This window comes from Notechis scutatus, chromosome Z, assembly GCF_049901735.1.
Source record: "Notechis scutatus isolate UNSWTSFEM ecotype Mainland chromosome Z, rNotScu1.2, whole genome shotgun sequence".
NCBI classification, from domain to species: domain Eukaryota; kingdom Metazoa; phylum Chordata; class Lepidosauria; order Squamata; family Elapidae; genus Notechis; species Notechis scutatus.
In genome coordinates, this window is record NC_142025.1 from 50,221,201 (window position 1) to 50,246,968 (window position 25,768).

Genomic DNA, 25,768 nt, shown 5'->3' on the forward strand with positions numbered 1-25,768 from the left:
TTCTCCTTCAAAGGGTTTTATTTTATTTTTTGAAACATACCAAGTATAAATGCGGATAAACAGATTTGGAAACCAAACCTTGGAAAACAGAATACATGTTTATTTATGAATACCATACAAATATAATTTGCTAATATACAGTAAGAAATTTGAATTAAATTGCTTCTTTGTTATTTATTTAGCTTATGAGTTTGACTTAAACATGCATGATAATGAAACATAAAATATTTGACATTGTTAGGTATTTGCTAACAGAGGAATACTCAGGCTGTGGAATCTGGAAAGTGAAATCTGAGATTAGATCTCTGTCCCGATTTGCCTCTGTACCAGCCTTCTTGGCTGATATTTTCTGAATCGAGACGAATTTCACCATAGAAAACTTTAAACTGGAAGTAGCAAGATGAGTGTGGATGGATTCAAAGGACTCTTAAGTCCCCAATTTTTCCTTGATCTGAAAAAAAAAAGCTTAAGAAGCCACTTGAAAACTCTTTTTTCATGTGTCTCCCTGCTGGTCTTTATATTAGAATCAGGGAATATTTCAATGTTTTTCATTGCTTTTTCATGTTTTGTTAAGTGTACTTTAATAAGACTGGATTTAGCATTTCTTGTTCATATTCTTGGCTGTTGAGTACAGAGTGTAGGGTTCTCTTATGCAACCTTCCTGTTAAACTTACAATAAAATCACAACTTCCTATAGATAAAAGAAATTTATGGATTACAGATACTTTTGTATGCAATTTGTATGCCAGTGGCACACTTGGCACTATGGATATTATATTTTATAGTGTATTTACATAGGATTTGTCAGCTGGAAAGCTATTGCTGGTCTGACAACCCCTATAACTGTTTTACAGTTCTCTGAACATAATCATGAAAACTTGCAGAAACTCATTCCAAATGTCACGGATGTGGTTTTTAAAGTTCTTTCCTGATCATTCACAAAAGCCAATACTCAAGATCCTTTTTTCAGTGTGTCTTCACTGTTTAGTGCTTTGACTATACTCAGTCCTTTCCAAAATATACAGATTAACAGGAATTAAGGAATTATACAGAAGATATTTCTTTGGTGTTCTGATTGCTGTTTGAGTGGCTCATATTTTTGGAGTTTCTCTCCCATCCCTGTCGAATTTCAGTTAATGGTCTATCTATACATGGAAATACTAGGAAAAACTTAATGAACAACACAATGCAAGGAATAATGAGAGAGAGCAAATAAACTGGAGGAAGGAACCATGGGTACGAGCCAGGATTCAAGAACCTCTTCCCACCATATCCCAGTGTATGGGCAGTACACAAAACCAGTGTAAGGTAGCCCAGATAGGACTGTGAAAACAAGGAAACAAAACAATGGTTAGCAAACAAATATTAACTTCTGAATGCATTTTCTAGGGAATTAGTATAAAAACTGTTAGAGGGTTCAATATTTCTATCCAAAATTGGACTAAAGTAGCATTTGCTAGTTTCCAGAAATACAGCCCAACGGAGTACATTTAACTAGATTAAGTCATCCTAGATTAGGGCTGAAAGAGTAAAACCACAGTATTTATTAGAATGGTTAATTGATCGAGTCTGAAAAGATTGCAAAAATATGTACAACATAACACTGAAATTGTATAAGATAAACGTTTCAGTAATATGGACTATAATAGTCCCACGAACATATCAAAATAAGGAGAAGAGTTAGAATTTCAAGGCTGTTTTCTGTGCTGGGTACCACAGAGTAGTCTTAGTTCTGCATGTTGAACCTGGCACCCTACTTGTATTTTAACTTTAATGCTCAAAATTCCCAGAGAGGAGTTGTGAAAATTGAAGTTCTACCTATTTAGAAGGAAGGGGGATAAGAGAAAGATGTCATAGTTCTGAGAATATGGCATCTAATCTTCCAAAGAGAGAATCCGAATAATGCCTCTTTGGTGAGCACGTTAGTAAAATTCCTTGCTCATTCCTGCCCATATTATTTTAATGCCTGGTAAAAATAGGTGAAGTTTGGAGGGGAAACAATCCTCCTCCAAAGATTAAGATAAATCCTAGAGAATTACACCTGATAGGCAAAGAAGGATGAGAACAAGGTGAATTTAGTAGCCAAACAGAATCTTACCTGCACAAACCGAAACTCTCTCCAGTTAACACTGTTGCTGACAGAAGGCAAGGATGTTATCCCAAGGAGAACAAACAGGAAAAAACCTAAGATGCCCAAAGCAAGGTAAGAATCACTGTGCCAGGCCGAGCCGGTCCAAAGTGGATCTGTTTTGTTTTTTAATGCCTTAATAGAAAACAGAAATATATGTATGAATATAATAATTTCAAAACAGATCTGCAACATATTCCTCCCCTATATGTCACGAGGGGAGTTCAAATGTAGTAAATATTGCACATCATAAGCTCCCTTGCGTTATATACTTATTCAAGATGATCATGAGAGTTTTTGTAAATTGAAGTCAGTATGGAAGTCAGCCTTCCAATATTAGAATCATTGCAGCAATCAGAATTTTTTTAAAAAAAATTAAAAACATTATGACATGTAAATTCTTTTTAGTAAATTAGTAAGGTGTTTTTTTTTTTTTTAAATGGACATTAAACTACCACACACATCAATAATGAGAAAGAAGAGATGAAGACATTAAGGACTGGTTCCCTTCAATTGGACATAGTTAATTTAGCATAATTTTCAAAGTTGGATGGTTCTTTATGATAGAAGAAAAATATTTGTTAAATACCCATATGAACACACATGGGCATTGTGCACCCTTTGTGTGTGTGTGTGTGTGTGATTATTTTTTCCACATGAAAAATTTCTTTGGCTCACATCACACTCAAGTCTTTTCAAAGATCTGGAAGAGCCATTGAGGCTGAACATCCAGATACACGCATACTCACCTCTCTGAAAACTGACAGGCTCAGGCAAGTTTTCAAGGGTCTGCAGAGTGAAAACTCTATCGATCTTTGGGGGGGAATTCTGTACCAGAGATCAAGTACTATGACAGAGAAAGTGTACTTCCTAGGTCCCAATAGGTGAGCTTAATTGAAGGGACCTAAAACGTTCCCAAGTTGTCAAGTCTTGCTGGGTAGGCAGAGTCTATGGGAGGTAGATGGTTTCTCAAATAACTAGGATCTATGGAATGGAAGGTTTTCTAGATGATAGTGAGCACCATGAGTTGCATCCAGAGGTCAACTGGCAACTCCTGCAGCTCATAGAGCAGTGAAGACACATGGGCACATCTAGGTATATTCTGGATGAGCTACATCTTCCAAATGGTCTCCAAGACCATGCCATATAAAGTATATTGTAGTTATCTAGTATTGAGGTGAACAAGTCAGGTGTCTGAAAGGCCTCTAGACCAAGGGATGGGTATAGCTGGCACACTTGGAGAAGACTTCCTAGTCACAACTGCCATCTGCTTTTTGAGCAGGATATGTGAATACAGAATGACATACAAATTGCACACCTCTCTCAAATGGAAAGATGCTGGCCCATCCAAGGATAAAGATGAAGTTTCATCAGAACTAGGTTGCCCAAATATCTAAAGGCGTTACATTTTGTCAGAATTGAGATGGTTTCAGATCAAGAGGTTTCAGCTGGGTATGATGGCCAAAAGATCATGAATAATGAAGAGGTAACAAAGGAGTATCTACTGCTCTAATGATGAGACAGTTATGAGTTGGATCTGAAATGACTTAGCATTTCTTTGCTAGGTCTATGGGAACTTTGCAATTTCCTCATTTCATGACAGAGTATGTGAAATGGGCGGAAAATGCTAAAATGATTCAGGGCATCCCTAAAGTTTGGGAAACTATTAGAGCCTTCACCTCATTTCCTCCTTAAACATTTGCATTAGAGTGGGAGCAGCAAGGGAAAACATGGTTTCTGCTTTTCTTCCACTATTGTATCAGATATTGAAATGGTAGGGAGGGAAAGTGCATGAAACTGGCTTACCTGTTCAAGGACATAAGAATTGTGTCTCCATCTTACATAATAACGAATGGGGATGATCAATGTATATATAACATGTAAGAAAGCATAAGCCAAGGCAACCAATCCCAGTTGTTTCCGGCAAAGCATCCATTTATCCAGCCAATCAGGAAAGCGACTATACTTTGTACCTCTGTATAACTGGAGAATAGCTGCAAAGATTCCAGGTAAATAGACCAAAGCAAGAAGAACAAGTGCTACAACAGGGCAGATACGGTTTGCAATTGTAACAACAATAAAAAAAGAATAATTTTTGCTTCTCTCAACATAATTGTAGATGACATCACGGACAACACTGTATAAAAAGATGAATGCACTGAGAGCAAAGGAGAGGTAGATGGGAAATCTCCACATTGGAAAAAGTTGTAAAGGGTAATTCTCAATTTCTTTTGATGATAATAGAGAACCTTTATCCAAAGGAGTAAGGCCCAGGCTCCGAACAATCTCTATCACCTTTTCTTTTGCTTTTCTATCATCCCCACAGATGAATACCTGCAAAAGCAAAGTAAAATAAAGTCCCATAGCTTCAATAAAAATAAATTAACCTAGTGAGTCAACCTTCTTGATGTCTCTCAGCTTGTTAGTTAGCTTTTGAGAAAGTTGGCCAGAATTTTGACTGAAACTGAAGTTAGCCAGAGTGGAGAAATGTTTTATTTCTCTTTTATTAAGTATACTTTTTAACTTCAATTTTTGATTTTATTAAAAAAAGAGCTAAAACAAAACTAGACAAGAACATTAAAGATGTGAATTAGAAAGAATAAAACACCCCCCCCAGTTTAACATTGTCAAATCTGTTGCAAAAATAATAACTTCCCCCCTTGCAAAGTAGGTCCAAGGTTTATAAGCTTCTACATCTACTTGCCATATATTACATATGCGAAAGAAAAATAATAATTAACTGGTTAAACAAAGTGAAGATTTAAATGTGATTTTCTTTGTTGGAGCTATGAATCCAATGGCACTGATTGTTCAAAACCTCATGACCTAATGACCACAAGGTGAACTATATGGCGTAGAGAGATAGTTAAATGTTTATTTTGTATTTCTTGCCTGAGAGGTTCATCTGAGGTCACCTACTGTCTTCCTTTTCAGCTACACCTGCATATAGCATGTGGCCTCAGATTCTACACCTGCTGAAGGGGTGCAGTTAGATAGGCTTTGCATGTTTGTAGACTGTAGAGCATGACATAGGCATGACTCCTTCCAAGGAGCTGTAGGTTCTTCCACTACCTGTACATCTTAGTTTGCCAAAGTATTAAGTGTCTCACCCTTTCTCTTGGTAATAACAACAGACATAAAAAGCAGCTAGTTAGATTATAAGGGGGGAAAAAGACAATTTGTTTTATTTTATACTGCAGCTGCTAATCTACTCATTAAATTCTTCAGTCAGATTAGAAAATTAAATAAAATGTTAAAAACTGTACTAAACCACAAAATGGCATGCAAGCTCTGGGTTTTTCAGAACTCTTCATTTGGGAGGGGTAAAGAGGAAAGGCCTGCTGTTCTGGTCATGAATCTGCATTTAATTTCATGTGTATATTCCAGTTCAGAGGCTAGATATAGTCTGCATAATGCAATTTTGTAAATAAATTTCCTTCCAGTGATAGCTGCAAAATCTGGTTCTTGTTCAGGCCAGATCCTTATCTCAGCCCATGCACACACACAACAGCCTCTACCTCCAGCAGCCTTTGGTATCTGAGATGCTCTTACCTGTCTGCTTGCATCCAAGCCACCTGACTGCAGGGCCCATGCTGACACTGTATTAAATGCTTTGACCACTTTACTGCCAGGAAGCAGCTGGGCAAGATATTCAGCATTTGATTCTGCATACTGGTTTATTTTAAGGTTGTTGCTCACATCCACCAACACTTTTCCATCAAGGATTTCTCGTAGGCTTTCAAGAAAGCTGTAATGTGCTCTGTGGACTGCTACAATGATAATGTCAGATGTTTCAGCAGCTTCTGCATGAGATAGGATTGTGGCTCCTTGAGGAATCAATCCAGAGTTTTGAGTGCTTCGGCTCCCATAAACAACGGAATAGCCACATTGCATCAGCTTATAGCCCAGAGACCTTCCAAAATCACCCGTTCCAAAAATGCACACAATTTCCTTCTTGCTGGGCATATCTGAAGTAAGTGGAATCATTGAATTGACCTTTTCCAAACCAGACATATCTGAAATTATTCCTACAAAGCAGAATTGTTCATGTTAACTTATTGCTAGACATAAAATAAAAAATCAGTCTGTCAAGTACTCATTAGATTATATACCTTAGTGAATTTCGTGTGTGCTGACCATAATATTGACTGGAATTATATCAGTTAAAACCTAACACTTGGATTTTCACTCACATAATATTATTTGAGGAAAGCTACATTCATACATGTTAGATAATTTCGGGTTAATATCTAATTGGAGTCTTTTGTTACATAAAAAGGCTTTCTGGTAACTTGGGAATTTCAAGTGGATGAAAATATGTATGGTTGGTTTTGTTGTTGTTACAGGTATGCTTGAAATTTGATATAAAACACACATTGCTCTGACTTTCCTAACAAACTTTGCTATCTTCATAATTCATAACCATTGCTACAAAGCAGGATATAGATTTTGCTTCAGGGAGGTTGATATCCCCATTGTGATTCATATTTTGAATAATGACTTATGTTTTATATACAATTAGGATTTTTACTGGTGCTTGGGGAATATATTTTTTAGAATCTAAGCTTGTTATTTATTCCCCTATCCTTTATTTCACTAAGCTTCTTTTTCTCTGAATGGGGAAAAATACAGAAGCATAAAGCAAATAGGTTTATCCAAATAGATGCTCTTTGGTGTATTGTAAAGGCTACAGATGAAATGAAGTTATAGAGGAAGAGTTATAGAGGAAAGAAGTTATTTTATAAATTTAAGAATTCCACTCAAAGTCACACATGATAACAGTAGCAATCACAAGCAAGGGAATATGAAAACAACCTATCTAAAGAACAAAAGCGTTGAACCAGTTTCCTTGATTTCCTTCCCACCAAATGCTCTTTGACATGTAACAAGAACCTACTGATTTTTTAATTTAAGGATTAATTAAGGGATCAAAAATTTGAAGTTCAGCATGGTCTTCATTCGTTATGGGAGGAATTCAGAAATGCAAGATTTTGTTATTCTATATGTTACATGCTGGAGTGTAGGCAGGCAGATGCTACATGCTATAGTATAGACCATGAATGTGTACATGGGCAGGTGCCATGGTTGGATGCTACGGGGTATTGATATATAAGCAAAAACACAGCAGGAATGGAAGTGACTATAGGACTTGCATGATTAAGCAATGCATTCGGTGAGGTTGTGTTTATGATTGCATTTTTTAGCATTGTATACTTAGCAATGGAAATTCCAGTCCCAACTGCCTTCAGAATCCAAGGACTACCTACAGAAAATTCTTTCACCAACTTCCTAAGCCCACTAGATAGACAAGCCTTTATCCTGGCCAGGTTTGATGTGTCACCATCAGCACAGTTAGGTTAATTTTTCAAAAAAAGAAAAAGTAGAATAGAATATAATTCTTTATTGGCCAAGTGTGATTGGACACACAAGGAATTTGTCTTGATGCATATTCTCTGTGTACATAAAAGAAAAGATAAATTTGTCAAGAGTCAAGAATCATAAGCTATAACACTTAATAATAGTCATAGGGTACAATAGTCACAGAGTACAAAACTATAAAAACTACTATAGTATACTATACATATACATATATATTTGTATTTTATATTCTTTTTAGCTTTTAAAATTGCTAACTGTATTTTACCCTTCTTATGCTGGTCTATGACCATAATAAAATTTTTATTTTATTTGAATATTGGAATAAAATGGGTCTTGGATAGATTAGGTTTTTATCCTCTTAAAATATTATTAATTTTGGCTAAATAAAGCAATTGTATTTCTCTCGATGAGAACACTTTAATGTAAATGTATAGGACAGCCTTCTGCAGCCTGCAGTCTTCCAGGATAGATGATAATATGGGATAATTATTATTCAGTTCAGCAGTACCAGTTTGTACCAGTTAGGCTGATACAACTGCCTGGAATTGTAGATTTTGATCTGCTCAGGGTCATATTTGTCACTAGATGGCAGTACAGTTTTATTTGTAACTGCATGAGTTTAGAAGCATCCATCTGTATGGAATAATTATGTGAAACAAAAAACGATTGTGTACTGCGTTTCATTGTGGCTGTGGTGTGGAATTCAGTAGACAGGGAAATAGCCTTTAGGATATAGGCAATATTTAGGATTTGGAGGCAATTGGGACTTATTTTGTGATGATACTATCCTTTCATTCAAGCAATTCTATAGACCAGCTCCCTCCACTTTTCTGATTGTGTAGGGCTACTTTCAATTTTATGCTATGGCTAGTGTCAACTTTGATGGTGTTTAACTGCCATGTTTAGGGCAGCTTGTTAAACTTGTATTATAAATATGGGTCATTTGGACCAGAAAAGGTGTTCCCATTTAAAATTAGGTGTCTTTGACATAATGGACTTCCCAAGTGATTTAATCGTTATGAAATTAGAATTTCACTTTGTTTCTTCAAGGAGACAGTGTTGATCTGGAATTATTGTTGTTGAATTATAATTGGATTATAATTTGGAATTATATTTCATATATAGTTGCTATCAGTATGTCACAGAATCTCCAACTACATTTTATAACTTAGAATATGTTATGGATAGAAAGCAGAGAATATAAGCATATTAACTATACAGGTAAATGAGAGAGAGATAATAGACTGACAGAAATAGAGACAGAGACAGACTGACATAAAGATTGAAGAATAGATAAATAGATATCTATCTACTGATATACCTCAAAAGATATTTGGGGGCATTTATATGTTTATGATCACTTCCTTTATCACTTCCATGGCTCTTGCTATCTCTTACCTTTTTTTAAAAAAAATATTCTTTTTAAGTTGGCTGCAATGTTGAATATTTAGGTTCTGGGATCTAATGTCTAATGTTTACTTCCAAGAATGTCTTTGGACATCATGTGGTCTCCAGAGGTCTATGCAGAAGATAAAATGGTTCTTTGTCCAGAGCAGCACATTGTTACTCACATTGTTACGTTGTTATCATGTGACATATTGTGACTTTTCCACCCTTTGCTAAAATGGGGGTGGGCATGACCAGCGCGTGATGCATTTGGCCCATGGGCCACAAGTTTGATACTCCTGGTCTAGAGGAGTGACAGACAAAACAGCAAGTAAGCTTAACAGAGTATTTTGGAGACCTAAATGCTGCTTTCTCATAAATAGTTATTTTGCCATAATCCACACAAGGAATTTTGTGTGAAAGTTTATCGTGTGCTTGCAAAATTCCAAATGTATTCAAAAGCCTATTGGACTCCTGTTTTATTTTATCTTGTTTTAAGGGGTGCATAATATTATGCCACACAAAACCCCTCAAAGTAGGCTTCTTTTTTAAAAAAAAAATGTTTCATTTATTTAGATTCAGTGTCACATTTGTACAGGCAGAAGAATTAATTCCATTTAATTTGACTAATTAAATCAGAGATGGGTAAATCAGAAAAGTTACACATTCCATAATTCACCATAATTGTCTGTCCTCCCTCTGCCTTCATAAATGATTAATTAATTTATTACCTTATTGATAGCAACTTTCTGTCCAAGCTTAAAAGGACTTTTGCACAGAGCCCAGTGCTTTTATGGTCAACAGAGAATAGTGTGCTGGTCTATTTTTTTTCTAACTAGGGAAGACAATGGTGGTTGCTTGTGTTTTGTCACTCTGTTTCTTTTAAAAAAAAGGGGTGGGGTGGGCTTATAATTAAGCTTTATTTCAGATTTTGTAAACATTCTCTCCCCAAAATATTGGCTGTTTCACATTTGGTTAGTGCCAGGGTTTTTTTTTTAATAGTGTCATATCAATGCTTACCAACCAGGCCAGTTATTAATTTATCTAGAAGTGCCTTTCATTGTTCAAACCAAATTTCCAAGTGGGATTTTTAAGCCAGCAGCAGTTGGTAGGATTGCAGCCTAAGCAAAAGAGCCAGATGAAACCTTTTGCTGCCTGTGGCAAAGCCCAAGATGCTTCTCTCTCTTTTTCATCCATCTGCTGCAGATGAATGGGTTGCCAGCTGAGAACTGGAAGCTATATCTTACTTCATCTCTGGAAGAGTGTGTGCTGTTCACACCTGAGAGCAACTGAGATCCATTTAAGAAATGCAAGGCAGAGCAGCCCATGCAACACAAGACTGCACGTAAACCTCTCTTTCAGGAGAGAGACAGACTCAGGAAGAAGACTTAGAAGAGGCATGTTTGGACAACTGCTGTGACTGTCCTTTGGGAGGTGCAAATTCAGAGGCCGATGACATTAATATGTCACTGTCATGCCTGGAAGGGGTGATAGATAGGGTTCATATACAGAATTATTCTCATCTTCTTTTTTGTCTGACACTCTGCCTGTTCTTTGCACAAGGGACTGTTAATCTGGGGTCAATTCCTAAAATCTTTCTCCCCAAGCACACACGAACACCATCTCTCTGCTAAACAAATATTTCCCTCAACACTGTCCAATTATTTACAAAGTCTGCACTACTATTACTATTAATCTTCTCATCACTCTTTATCACCCATCCCCTCCCATTTGTGACTGTATGACTGTGATTTTGTCACTTGTATCCTTACAAGGATGTTAGGAATATCCTGTATATTCCTAGTATGATTTGATTGCTTATTGTACCCTATGACTATTATGAAGTGTTGCACCTTATGATTCTTGACTCTTGACGAATGTATCTTTTCTTTTATGTACACTGAGAGCATTTGCACTAAGACAAATTCCAATCTCACATGGCCAATCTGGAATTCTATTTTATTCCATTCCATTCCATTCTATTCTATCCTACCTGGAGAACACATATACTTTGAATCCTTGGTCATCTTTCTTCAAGCTTTGCCCACTGTACAATGTAGTTCATTGTTTTTCTGTTTTAAGGCCTATTTTACTAATCCTCGCTCAAGTCAGATTCTTGCTCTCATAATGTTCACATAGAAAACTTCAACCTCTGGTGTGTCTTCTCATTTTTTTTGACCGTCTTGTAACAACAACGTAAATTACATTGTTATTCCTTTTGTTCGGAAAATAAACTTAGAATTCCACCCCCTCCTGGTTTTCTTTTTATTTATACTCTAGCTTTGTTTCTTTCCCAGTACTACTACATCTGGGGAGATAGATAGAACTCTAAAATAAAATTAGCATGCCATGAGTTATAAAAGTTTTCATATTATGGGGCACAGGAGGTAAGAATCCAAAGACCAGGGTTGCAATGCAGCAAATTATCATTTTACTTTGTATTTTTAAAAAATCCAATTTTTTGCTTCCAGCAAAATGACTCCATATTGCAAACTTTAACAGAACAGATAAAATGTATTGTTAGCGGTGATAATTTCTCCCCTATGACTGCATCACTATTCTATTCCTTTTATCTCTGCCTTTTATCAAGAGAATACTGAAACTGCTTCTTCAGGCATATGAAACATGAGCTGAAAAAAAGATGCACTTAATGTTGCCTAAATCATAGCAAACTATTGAGAGAGCTGCAAATTCAAATCACCTAAACCATTACTATAAATATAAGTGATCAGGTGAAAAGTTGAATACTTTCCTTTGCATTTCCAGAGTTGTTAAACTGGTTAGAGTTTAAAACAATCAAATGTTAATCCAGCCCTGCCATCTGCACAGTGAATCACAAGAGATTCTTTGAGATTTTGAAACATGGATTAAGCAATAAGCATAAAGAATGTAGTTAAGAAAGGAGGTGGCATAATATACTGTACATTCCAATGCAAAGAAAGGTAGAATGCAAAGAAAGGTACATTATGATTGGGGTTTTCCTCCTTTTGTTCCATCATGTTTTTCTTTGCATCTTTCTTCTTTTCTTTCTTAGCATCTCTTCATGTGATCCAGTGGTCAGAAACTCCCAACAATTCTCAGCATTCTTCACCATTAAGAGATATCAGCTAAAATGCTGGGATATGTACAAGTTCCCACCTTAAGTTTAATAGATTTATTGGACACTTTCAGTATGACAATCTTGGTCCTCCCTTCCCATAGTAAATGGCAGTTTCATCAAGATTATGATTGTATTGTTATGATGCCTGTGGAAGATAAGCACACTGCAAGTCCTGGTATCTACGATTGGATTGAATGACAGAACTAAAAGATCATTTAGTTGCTAAGGAGCATTACTATTGACAATTAGGATCTAAAATGATTGGAGTCACAGAATGAAGGAATTGTTCATTTCTGCTGAACAGTAAACACATTGGGAGTTTATCATAAGAGGTATTTTCCTTCATGTTGCAACTGAGTCTCGTTGCCAGAAAATGTTGGTAAAGTGCCTGCAAAAACATGCTGTGTAAGCTCATGGTGCTGAACAGCATCACACATTGCGTAAGAACTGATATGAAGAGAACTAATATAAGAAATTAAAGAAGGAACATCCTGTGAGCATACTTTGTCAGAGTCTAGTCCGAAAAATATGTTTCCTGGATGTTCCTTCTTTAATAAATCTAGTCTGAAACTCATTTAATGTCTGTACCATTTATTTACCATTCAATGTTTTAGATTTTAAAAAATTTCAATATTATTTTTATAAATAACTCAAGGCGATGAGTGCACCTAATCTTAACCAGCCTCTTCCAGACTGGAGTCTCCAGCTATGTTGCACTGAATTTTAAATCACTTGAGTGCAAGACTGTGGATGGTTGGCATAAGTTCCTTTTGTGAAAGTCTGTGAAAAATTTTCTTTAGAAACCCTCTAAATTTGTATTAAAACTATTTATCTAGAAACCCTCTAAATTGGTATTAGAACTACTTACACTGTGCCAAACAATTCAGACCTAATGTTAAACCCTTTTTAAGGTAGTAAAGTGGGATTTAAAGAAATAAAATGGGCAGGTAGATTTATAATTGACTAAGATAGAACCACAAAGGGTATGGCTTTATCAGGCCTCTCAAATAATTATGTTACTTAAGTGAAAACAACCCACAAACCTCTTTTTTATTCTATCACTGTAATGTAAGATATATTAAGAATAAATGAATGATTAATTTGCTGCCTTCTCATAACAAGGCAGATGTCTCCTTCTCACTGCGTGAAATGAATCTGTACCAGACCATAATACAAATTAAATTGTCCTTATAATTAAGTTGGTTCTTAGTAATGAAATGGCCAAATATTGATGCAATTCTTTCATGCAAAAATTTTAAAAGCTCAGTTGCAACTTCTGTTGTGTTTTTATAACTTGTTAACATAAATTGCACTTTAAATTACATGAGGGTCAGTTAGGGCATCAACATTATTTTAATGCTTTCCTTTACTTGCTGGTTGCTTGGTTTTTTAATAGTGCACTAGAATAAGAATATATTATTGTACACGGTTGAATTCTCCAAAGTCTTATAGTTCAGCATGCAACCTCTTGTGTTCTCAGATCAAAAACATTCTTCTACTGTAACCTGAGAAAACATAGATGGGAAGATCTGACAACTGACTCAAGAACTTGGCTCTGTGTCTGAAATTTGTATGGAGAACATCCAAAGCATTCAGGCTGTTCTCTTCTGTGGAGAAGAGAACAGCCTGAACCCAGGCAGCAAGTATTTCTGGAAAAAGCCAGGTACAATAGAAGAATTGTCATTCTCTCAATGAACACCTGGGAAGAGCTTAAGCCTCACTGGGCATGAATGATGGTGGAAGCTATAGTATTGACTTTTTGAGATAGAGAGACATCATAAAACAAATGCATAGGGATTCACAAGCAATATAGCTGTATCAACTGACAAATGGAGCATTAATATTTCTTTTTGCAATGTCTGCTCCATTATTTAATTTCATATTGTTTGTTAGCTACATTTGAATACATCAAAAATAACTAAACAATTAACATTGAGTGCATTGTTATATTGCAAATCCACAAATGGACTATGTCATCCTTTCAGAGTCATACTTTGCTCATTATTTGGACAAAATAATGCAGCTTGCCAGAAGAAATTGAATGGTGGTTGCAGAGTGATAGAAAATGGTATGGTATCTCTGGACCTATGGTATCTCTGGACAACTGCATAACTGGATAGAAGCATTCCTGGCAAACAGACAACAAATGGTCAAAATTGGGAGCGTCCTATCAAATCCAGTACCTGTCAATAGTGGTGTCCCCCAAGGCAGTGTTCTGGGACCAACTCTCTTCATACTCTACATAAATGACCTCTGTGATCATATTAAGAGCAATTGCGTTCTTTTCGCTGATGATGTAAAGCTGTTCAATACCACAGACAATACTGCTACCCTACAAAAAGATCTTGACTATGTATCAGAATGGTCAAACAAATGGCAACTTCAAATCTCAACAAATAAATGCTCTGTCTTACATATTGGCAAAAAAAAATCAGAAAATAAAATACAAGCTGAATAGTCAAGATCTTGTTGATGACCCAAGCTCTGTAAAGGACCTTGGAATACTCACCTCTAATGATCTAAGTGCTAGAGCCCACTGCAACTACATAGCCAAAAAGGCATTAAGAGTTGTTAACCTAATCCTACGTAGCTTTTTCTCTGGTAATATCACACTACTAACCAGAGCATACAAAACATTTGCTAGACCAATACTCGAATACAGTTCATCAGTCTGGAACCCACATTACGTATCTGATATTAGCACAATTGAGAAAGTCCAGAAATATTTCACAAGAAGAGTTCTCCACTCCTCTACTCGTTGTAGAATACCTTATGCCACCAGACTTGAAATTCTAGAACTAGAAAACCTTGAATTACGCCGTCTTCGGTCTGATTTAAACATGGTATATAAAATCATACATTGCAATGTCCTACCTGTCAATGAATACTTCAGCTTCAACCATAACAACACAAGAGCACACAATAGATACAAACTCAAAGTTAACCGCACCAAACTTGATTGCAGGAAATACGACTTCAGCAATAGAGTGGTCAATGTCTGGAATACTCTACCCGACTCTGTAGTTTCTTCCCCAAACCCCAAAAACTTTAACCTTAGACTGTCTACTATTGACCTCACCCCTTTCCTAAGAGGTCTGTAGGGGCGTGCATAAGCGCACCAACGTGCCTACCGTCCCTGTCCTATTGTTTCTCTTATTCTTCTTTTATTTTTCTTATATGTACCCATTTCATGTATTCACAACTATGTATACACTTATACTTATTATCTTGTAAACAATTGGCAAATCAAATAAATAAAAAAATAAAAAAAATTTAATGGAGAACGCTGTTATAGTATTACTTTGACTAATACCTAGGCTGCCTTGCCAATGTTGAAGGCAGATTCAATTTCTGGTTGCTATACATGGGAAGATCCTGAAGCTGAGGCTCAAATACTTTAGTCACCTAATGAGATGGAAAAGACCTTGAACCTGGGAAAGATTGAGGGCAAAAGGAGAAGGGGATGGCAGAGGATGAGATGTTAGATAGAGGTTAGATAGTGTCAATGATACAATGAACATGAATTTGGGCAAACTCTGGAAGACAGTATAGGACAGGAGAGTCTGACGTGCTACGGTTCATGAAATCGCAAAGAATTGGATATGACTTAGCAACTGAACAACAAATACATGGGAAGGAGAAGGGAATTTTCTTGTCTTCTGCCTTTAGTAGCAAAACTCAATTATGTGGATTCTAAGTATATTAGACCAGGGGTGTCAAACTTAAGGCCCGCGGGCCAGATCTGGCCCCCTGGCCCTGGAAACTGAAGGACTGGCCCATGGTGCCTCTGCCAGCGAATACAGAGCTCTGTTTTCACTGGCAAAAGGTTTCAGGAGGCCGTCCCAGCCAAAATCAGAGCTCGCGAGGGCCATGCACAGCCCTCCTGAGCTCCGTTTTCACTGGAGGAAGGTTACAGGAGGCCATCCCAGCTGAAAGGAGAGCTCAGGAGCCCATTTTCACTGGCAGAGCACTTGGGCCCCATATAGGGCCCCCTGACACAAGTGATTTCAAGCTGGCCATATCCACCAAGGCCATGTCCACTCAATGAAATTGAGTTTGATATCCCTGTATTAGACTATAGTGATAGTTTAGTTTATAGTTTATAGCCAGTGATAATGATGGCAATTATATTAAAGTAAGCAAATTTATTAGCATAATTGATATATGGAGATCTAAATTCTTGATGATTGACATTCCACAACAGCTTGAGCAGTAATGACAGAGGAACTGAATGGTGCTATCTACCTGATTAGTGCAAGATTTTTTTCTCCTTTTTTGTCTGGTTTCTGAGGGAGGATTTTTTTTTCCTAAGAAAATCTATTTAAATTCATTTTAGGGCTTACTATTTTCATGCACAGTTTGGAGTATGGAAAGTGGGGTAGGTTGCTAGTAATAAGTTTTTGTAGCATGAGTGGTGTGGTTCAGGGGTGCGATTCAAATTTTTTAACAACCGGTTCTGTGGGCGTAGCTTAGGTAATGGGTGTGGCTTGGTGGTCATGTGACTGGGTGGACATGGCTTGGTGGTCATGTTATTGGCTGGATGTGGCCAACTCAATATCAGTCATATCGAGGCACTCATCTCCTTGCCTGGCCTCTCATGACTGTGGGGATGCTGCAACGGTCGTAAGTGTGAAAAATGGTCATAAATCACTTTTTTCAGTGCCATTGTAACTTTGAATGGTCACTCCACACAAGCAAAGTACCAACAAAGGAGGGGAAAAAAACTCCAGACACGTTCCTGAGACAGGAAGTCTAGTCCTGCCAAGAATTTAATAAGGGTTAACAGAGAGGCAGTTTCTGTAAGCAACACCAGAATGTTTCCTTCCTGCCTTCCTTACAGGATTAGGTCAGTAATTTCTTCTAACAACCGGTTTTCCGAACTGCTTAGAATGTTAACAACTTGTTCTAGCGAATAGGTGTGAACCTGTAGAATCCCACCCCTGGTATAGTTCTCATTCAAAGAGATTGCTAACCGGCAATATGAATTAATCTGGTCAGGGTGTGCGTCTGTGCTCCCTCCCATTGGATTGTTGCCAATCCAATGGGAGGGTAGCCAGGAAAGTTAGGCAAGTGCTGTAGCCAGGAAAGTTAGGCAAGTGTTCCTGTAACTCTGGGATTACAGTAAGAAAATGAAAGGTGATCTATGGAAATTCTGTCTTTAGTACAACTGTTAAAGATAAGACAAGAGCAAGTCATTCTAAGTGTAATTTCTGGTAAAGCATAATTTATCCCATAATTTCTATGTGCTGTGCTATAAACATCTGTGGTAAGTACTCTCTACGTATTTGTGCATTTTAATTATAGATTTGGCTGAAAACACCCTCCTACACTGTTGGAGGATCCTGCTGAACTAGTCTGTACCTTTAAAAAAAATGGAACCAATGCCTTGTTTGCAGAGAATAAAATTCACCATGCAAAATAAGACACAAGTTTCTCTTACTTCTTACTTGATCAGTAAATCTGAAAAAGAAGTCTAAGCAGGACAAACTGAAATGTGTTTTTCAGTTTGCATCACACTACCCCCCTCATTAGATTAGCGTGTGCAAGTTGAATGGCATCTAGGATCTCTCTCTCTCTCTCCCCCCTTTTTCTCCCCCTCCCTCCTTCCCCCTCTCTCCCACTCTTCCCCCTCTCTCTCCCTCCTTCCCTCCCTCTCCCTCCCTTTCTCTCTCTCCCTCTCCCCTCCCTCCCCCTTCCCCCTCTCTCCCCCCCTCTCTCCCCTCCCTCCCTCCCTTTTACCCCTCTCTCTCATCAATCACATTTATATGGCTACCACTTCACCAGCTCTGGGTGGCACACAACAAACATTCCAGGAAACCTATGACCATACCCTTCATCTGAAGATACATGATACCTGAGCCTGCAGGTATTTTTTAACTAGGCAGAATTTGGAAAGAATCCAGGCAATTTTTTTTTAGAACAATTGTGTGACTGAAGAAAGCAGGAGAACAGGTCCCCCACAGCCACGTTTCTTTGATTTAATAATGTTAGTCATCATTATCAACCCATCATTGTTCTTTTTGTACTATGCCAATCTCTTTCTGGCGAAGGGGGAATATTAGAGTCCTTGAGAATAAGCGTTTTCTGAGGGGACTGAGGATTTTGTGATCCTTGCTGGGCTTAAAGGCTGCAGTAGTAAAGAAGGAAGGATAGAATGGGGGAAGGAAGAGGATGATGGCAGACGCAAGTTGATGATGGAGAGAAAATTTAAGGTAAAAAAAAAACCAAAGCCACAGCCTGATTTCCTTAATCAGGTATGTAACAACAGCCTAATCATGCACTGTAGCTTCACCTCAAACCAGCTCTGTGACTACACAGAAACTGAGCCACCCAGTCAAACTGGAAGCTGCAATTTAGTAATAGCTTGACATCCTGATGACCCTAACTAGAAGTTCTATACAAGTCCACAGATGGAAAGGGAAGAATTCCAGATCAACAATCCAGACAATAGTATTCAACCTGAATGGGAACTCCTGAGAAACATAGGAGAAATCCAGGCATCTCATCCCCTTCACAAAAGTATATTTTCAATTGGGGAATCTATTTCCAGGTAAAAGGGATACCAAAAAATGATATACCCTACCTGTACCTAATCATCCAAAGTGGATCTGGATTAATTGTTCTGCTGCAATGCAGAGCTCTGAATTGGCTATACTGTGTCCTGAGAAGGGCACCAGATGCACCAGCATGCACCTACCCAGCCAGATTGCTTGGGTCTTTTGCTGATAGTGAATGCCAAAAATCCCAGTGAGAAGGTTTTGTTTCTTCTCTCTTTCCCTGTGAGCAAATGACTAGCTCAATAGCAAGAACTTTTTTCAGAGCTCTGATGCAAGGATTAACCAAACAAAATCTTGGTAACAAAATCTTGACATCTGAACATGTCCTCTCCAAACAAACCTGGCATGTTAATTTATTTAAAGAATGATGGAGAATAAACTTTATTGATTAGTCAAATTGACCATGCCGAGACAGTGGATATTAGCTACTATAAAATATGATGAAATGAAATAAGGTAAGATTTAGCAAAGTGAGATAAAGTAAAAATAAGAATTAGAAAAAGTAGTGTAAGTGTACCTTACCTTTTTCCAATAAAGGCGTATCACTACTTTAAAAATCAGTAGAACCCTCAGTCTCATTCCAGTTTGATGAAGGGTGGGTTCCTGAGAAAGAAGAAGACAAGGTGGTATGGCTATGTGTTCTCTGTTTACCTTATATAAATTAAGTTTGCAATTGCTTTCATAAGGCTTGTTCTACTCTTATACATTTGCATCATGGAGCAACCATTGGAAAATTAGGGTGTCAGTTTCTGTTCCTATGTCTCTGCTATTGCAGGCCAAACATGTACAGTATGGCATTTATATAAACTAGCTTATTCCCTCCAATGTTGAGGGAATGTCTACTTCTGTTTGTAGAATAGGAAGGTCTCCTATTGGTTTTTGTGACAGGTAGCAAAATATCTGGGCTAAGTCCTGCAGACTAGACTTTAAAAAGGTGCTCTCTGTCATTTTATACAGTTCTGCTTTCTCTTCCACATGTAAACATTGTAAGCTTTACAATGCATCTCTCTAGTACTTATCACATATTTATATGTGCAATGGGCAAGCGGCCTGGGGTTTAAACTCCACCATTCAACAATACAAGTACAAATTCATATAGTTCTGCTTTCTCTTCTATACGATTGATTAATTAAGGTACATTTTATAATGCACCTCTTTAGTGCTTATTACATGCTTACATATGTAGTGGGCAAGTAGTTCAGGGTTTAATCTAAAAACTCACCATCCAACTATAAGGATACTATTAATTTTTTCAGTGTTTTGAACATTTTCGTGCTTCACAGAACTTTTTAAAAACCAGCATCTTGAAAATCTCCTTAAGCATTCATTGTGAAGTAGCTTTGAAAAATGTTTTGGTCTGAAGAATATGCACTTGTTAAGGACTTTTTGTACATAGGGAGTCATGACTATTCCTTGATGTTGCATGTGAATATTTTAGTACGCAATTAGAATTCTTTGTTATTGATTGTTTCAGGCTATGCTAAATCACCCTGGCAACTCATTTAGGTGTTAGAAAGGTCAAAAATAATGTAATCTTCTCTGCTACTTTTTAAAATTACTTTATTAATAGCATTGCAAATATTTGAAATGTAGTTCTTGTGAGTTTAGAAGAACAGGAAAAGAAGACAGATTAAACTAGAGACTTATGAAGGAAAGCTCCAATATATTTTTCTATGGTTGCCCAGGGTGTAAAATTGAAGACCATCAAATACCAGTTTTATCACTGTAGTTCAATGGTAAAAATTATATTCTGCATGTGGAAACTTCAAGATTTGGTACCAAACTCACCAGACACAGATATACATACCTATTAAGCTATTGTCTCCCAGAATAAGCAACATTATGGAGAGGTCAGAAAATGTTTATGAACTCATAAGCCCCACAAAATGGATAAGAAAAATAAATGTTAGCTGGAACTAGTTTATACCATTACCATTCACAACACCTCACAACAACATTTTATTTTTGTAAACTTCGAGCGGCAGAGGTAGAGGACCTGGCTCACATCCTGTTTGGTTATTATTTGTATAAGAGGATGAGAGACCTTGGTCTATGTACTAAATGAATGACCCATTGGGAACCCCATATCAAAACAACTTACCTTATGTGCAGCCAGAGTTTGAAAATAACAATGAAAACGACACAGTACCTGGGGCAAAATGATCCAGTTGAGATCAGCATACATGAGATGATTCAGGTAGATTGTAGGAGTGATATTGAGATATAATTATCTTATTTTATCCATATTTTTATTCTAGATTTATATGTATATATTATATCTTATTCTATTTTATTTCATTGTAATATTTTATATAATTTTACTGCATTATACCTTATCTGTTTGTATTGTACCTTACCATAGCTGATACTGATATGGTCAACTGACTAATCAATAATCAATAAAGTAAAGTAAAACTGTATTGCTACCATTGCATCAATACATGATTTTACATATTGGCTTTTGTCCTTTAAATTTAAACCTTTTAAGGTTTTCATTAATTTTATACAGGAATGCTTTTATTGGTATTCTTTTTCATCTTGACTTATTTATTCTATCTCCATGTATTTGTTCCACAATCCCATTCTCGTTTATGCTCTGCTTATAAAAATAATTGTAAACTCTTTTTACTTGTCATTTTGAATTCAGTGAATTAGAATTCAGTGAATTCTTCAGTCATTCAGCAATAATCTACTCTTGATCCTTTATCTCATTCCATTCCCACTGCATTCATAACTCCCTTGGACTTTGATGCATAAATTATAAGATCCACAATACTTATGATCTATTTAACATTAATAGCAAATTTAAGTTCCAGCCAACAATATCATCTCCATTCACTTCAAGTACAGTCATGAAGTGGTCCTTGAAATATAAGACAGCTGAGAGCAAACAGGGATAAGTAACCTGTGGTTCTTGGATCACATGTGTTCTCCTAGAACTTTTTTTTTTTTTTTTTTTTGCATTCTCCAGAACTGCCAGTTGGGTGAAGTTGAAATACTTTTTGCTAGAGAATCGAGGCAGGTTTAAGGGATGATATGTCTCAAAATCTACAGAGACTTAAGGCACCCAAGGGCACTTATGTCACATCTTATCCATTAGAAACCTGTACCACATTATAACTTCTTCTCCAAATTGCACTGATTTTTCTCTTTTTTTTTTTTCTTGTTATGACTTAGAACAGGGATCCCCAACCTTTTTGACGCCGCGGCCCGGTACCGGCATCAGCTGGGCGCCGCAGCCCGGTACCGGCATCAGCTGGGCGCCGCCATCTTTTTTTGATGAAAAAGTGCTTCCGGTGACCTCACCGGAAGCACTTTTTCGTCAAAAGATGGCGGCTAGCCTCGGTGAGCTTTTTCGGGTAGAAATGGCTTTCTACCCAGAAAAGCTCACCGAGCTACTGCGCCGCCATCTTTTTGATGAAACGTGCTTCCGGTGAGCTTTCTACCCGGAAAAGCTCACCGGAAGCACTTTTTACCAAAAAGATGGCGGCGCCAGCAACCAGCGGCCCGGTAAGAGTTGTTCCGCGGACGGTATCGGTCCGCGGACCGGCGGTTGGGGACCCCTGACTTAGAAGACTCCTTTCACTTCTTCAAGATCTGGGATGGGTTTGATTTGAATTAGATACTCAGTATAGGTACTTGTGAACACAATGGGACAAAACCTAGCTTTATTCTGATTTAAATCCAGCCATTTACAATGGAAATTAAGAGCAACTATTTTTGACTGAATCCAACACAGAAAGAGACTTCTACCTGTTTCAGTTTGCTTACAAGGAACAAAACATCTCTGGATAGCTTTCAGAAAACTATAGCTAGACTTGTTATTCTAGGATGAATTCCAACCTGCACACATTTTATTTGGGTGGAAGCCCAGATCAATCCAAAGAGACTGACTTGAAAAAGCACAGCTTTGATCAGGTTAACCTGATGGCAAAGAAATTAAGTATGTTTGGGCAACACACCCCACAAATTTAAAGAATATGCTGCTGGGTTACAATGAACTATCCTTGGTCAAATTAACCACACATTTGGCTAGCATATAAAAGAGAAGTCTGGCTATTCTATCTCATTGGATGGTGTCCAATGGACTTCTCAGAATAATTAATTGGCCCTCTTCAACCATTCTGAATATACTTCAAATATAGGTCCTAATTTTGGAAAATATGGATTCACTATTCATGGGAAGCATGGCAAATAAGGACAGGGAACAGACTATTCGGTGTTGAAATAAATAGATTGATTAACAGTTTTCATTCAAGATAATAAAACTAACCCATTCTTTTTTCATTATTTTGGACCCTTGACCTCAAATGGATCTCAAAAATAATGAAGAAAAAGTAGTTACACTTTTCTTGGCATACAGTGGGAATAAGGGATGGCAGTTTAAATGAGAATTTTCTCTTGCACCTTTCAATATTTTAAAAAGGACAGATAGCATTTATTCTTTTCTATTCTCTGCAACAAAGCAGATTAAAGTTTGTGACTTGGCAACCAAACAAATAAAAACAGCATTCTTGCAGACAAATGCAATGTTACTATGAAGTTTTTCTGAAAGGAAAAGCAGACATTCCCAGAGTTGACTATTCTGGACAGCATTATGTATGTAACACTATATTATTATTATCAGTATTATGAATATTATTGATTAGGTGTCATGATGTTGACACATTTCTCAAGAATTAAAAAGCTTATGTGATTTCTACTGAAGATGTTCAAATATAAAGAGATTTTGGCAATTTTATTAAGACATGAGCTATTATTATTTGTTTAGAAATGTTAAAAACATGTTTTTAATGAATTTATCTTTGGACCTTTGTTTAAAATTAGATGGTGAAACCTGATGTATGGACAAATTAATTTAGATAGGCAGGACAGCAGAACAAGTTGCCTTGTTGTCTCTCTTCAATTCTCTGTAGGCTTTTTTTCTATTTCAAAAGTGCAGTGAGAATAATACTGCACGCATCTGATCAAGTTGACAATAATCCTTAAAAAGTCAGTTCTATAGAATCTTTGTCGATCTTTGTAAGATACTTCAGGATTCTTAATCAACCACACAATTTTTACATAATTTTCTTTTTTATAGTAATTTAATTAAACTTTATCATTAAAAAGATAAAAACAAAGCTTAAACTTTTAAAATTGCATAATGTCGAATCCCTAGTTTAATGTCAGCTTTTCATATTTTGCAGAGCCATGAATAGATGGAAACTCCCTTTTTTCTGCATTACTCACCAGAAGTAAAATCATTCCATCTGCCACATGTGATGGCTTTGCAGCAAAGATTAATTTGGGGGGAAAAAATTCCAAAGTTGACCTGGGAGGCAGAATTGTTCAGTGGGAAAGTCTACATAGTTTGCCTCTGTTTCAAATGAAAACCTACCTTGAAACTTTTTCCCTTCCTTCTGAGTCAATAAAGATTGTCCAGCTGCAGTAGCATCTGCCTGGAAGCACACATCCTCTCACTTGGAACAGAGTGGGGAGGTCCGTAATGATTCCTGGCCATATATCAGCTGAAGTGAAGAGACAGGAAAGGGAGGTAAATGGGGGAAGAGCTCTGATTTTGCAAACCTGTACATTTAAGAATGGAGACAGTATTTCCCAACAATGATGTTGGGAAAATCCCTTTCTCAATTATTGGGCAAGGCTTAATCAGGGTTTCTTCCTCCATACTGATAGAAGTGTTTTGGTGCCTTGCCTGCTCTTGTTCAAGCTTTCCTCTTCTATTATGCACTTGAAATATGATCAAATAATGCTCTGACCACAAAAACAATCCTGTTTGCTTTTTCAGTCCACTTGTTTTTCAAGGGAGAGAGTTGCTTAAAAAAAAGACCAAGGAGAATGCACATTTCTTTCACACTTAGATGTGTTGATTTGTATAATGAATTCTCCAGCCTGGTTCCTGTAGGCAGTTGTGTATCACTTTCTTGGTGCCTGACAGCACTCCTTTGCCACTGTATTGTTTAGTTCTTATAAAATTAAAATGATATATGACTCCCCCCCCTAGGAAAACATAGGTTAGTATTCTGTGGCATTCTGTGGACCATCAAGCCCCCCCGCCCGAGAAACCAATGTTTTGATTGCAGGAAATACGACTTCAGCAATAGAGTGGTCAATGTCTGGAATACTCTACCCGACTCTGTAGTTTCTTCCCCAAACCCCAAAAACTTTAACCTTAGACTGTCTACTATTGACCTCACCCCTTTCCTAAGAGGCCTGTAGGGGGCGTGCATAAGCGCACCAACGTGCCTACCGTCCCTGTCCTATTGTTTCTCTTATTCTTTTATTTTTCTTATATGTACCCATTTCATGTATTCACAACTATGTATACACTTATACTTATCTTGTAAACAATTGGCAAATCAAATAAATAAATAAATAAATAAATAAATAAAAATAAAAAATGTTCCCCTATTCCATCAAAGGTATCAACTAAAATGTTGGGAACCCTTCATACAGATGCACATTTAGGAACAACCAGTATAATTTTAAGTAGAAATTCAATGTGCTATAAGCTGCAATGTAATTTGCAAACAAGAGGCATGTACGTGCTGCAATGGAAGACAAAATCCTTCTTCCCTCTTCCTACAGCTCTTCACCTGAATTGCTATTAGACTGAAAAACTCTTTATAAACAGCAGATACTTTTTAAATGGACTGTCTTCCATAAGGTAAGACATGTGGCTTCTGTATGTGCTTGTGTGTGATTATTCCTTATTCCAGTTGTGTGCTATTTATTCCTTTGGTTTTGTTTGCTTTTACTTTGATGCTGTTTTATATTCCACTCTCCACCCAAAAAGCTCAAGATAGAAACTATAGTTCCACTTCCACTTCCTTATATCCATATAACAACTGTGTAAGATATTTTAGTCTAATAGAGAAAGGTTAATTTTGAACTCTCTGCCCTTGGTTCCTTCAAAAAGTGTGGGCCTTTAGTTGTCATGCCTTTACTATGATATTTTTTGCAGAAAAATGTACGACTGAGTAGTGTTAAAGTTTGCAACTTGTAACAGTTGAATATTTAATATTTCCTACAACTGTCATTCTTTTTTCTTACTTATGAATTTTTCATTCAGATTTGAAATGGTGCCTTTAGGAGACCATAACCACAACTCTGTTATATAACAATCTCCTGCAACCTCATATTCAGCAAAGAGTTATGATTAGTTTGAGTCACATGAATATACCAAACCTTCTTAGACAATTGCTTTCTAGGCAAGTA

General features: G+C 37.0%; 1 protein-coding gene across 5 annotated transcripts; it reads right to left on the minus strand.

The window, feature by feature from the left end:
* Window positions 1–24,025, minus strand: STEAP4 (STEAP4 metalloreductase). 5 transcript variants are annotated; one of them, XM_026681351.2, is made up of 6 exons: window positions 23,931–24,025; window positions 19,073–19,153; window positions 5,681–6,156; window positions 3,935–4,462; window positions 2,099–2,263; window positions 1–1,323 (listed from the first exon to the last, which is right to left on the minus strand). In XM_026681351.2, exons 3-6 carry the CDS (start codon window positions 6,140–6,142, stop codon window positions 1,045–1,047), a joined length of 1,434 nt encoding a protein of 477 aa, XP_026537136.1. In that variant the 5' UTR covers window positions 6,143–6,156; window positions 19,073–19,153; window positions 23,931–24,025; the 3' UTR covers window positions 1–1,044. The 5 variants fall into 5 exon arrangements, with proteins under 5 accessions (XP_026537136.1, XP_087801286.1, XP_087801285.1 ...); XM_087945160.1 differs by lacking the exon at window positions 19,073–19,153 and adding an exon at window positions 15,307–15,424 and having other exon boundaries at window positions 23,783–24,025; XM_087945159.1 differs by having other exon boundaries at window positions 23,783–24,025.
* Between the last annotated feature and the right edge of the window lie 1,743 nt (window positions 24,026–25,768).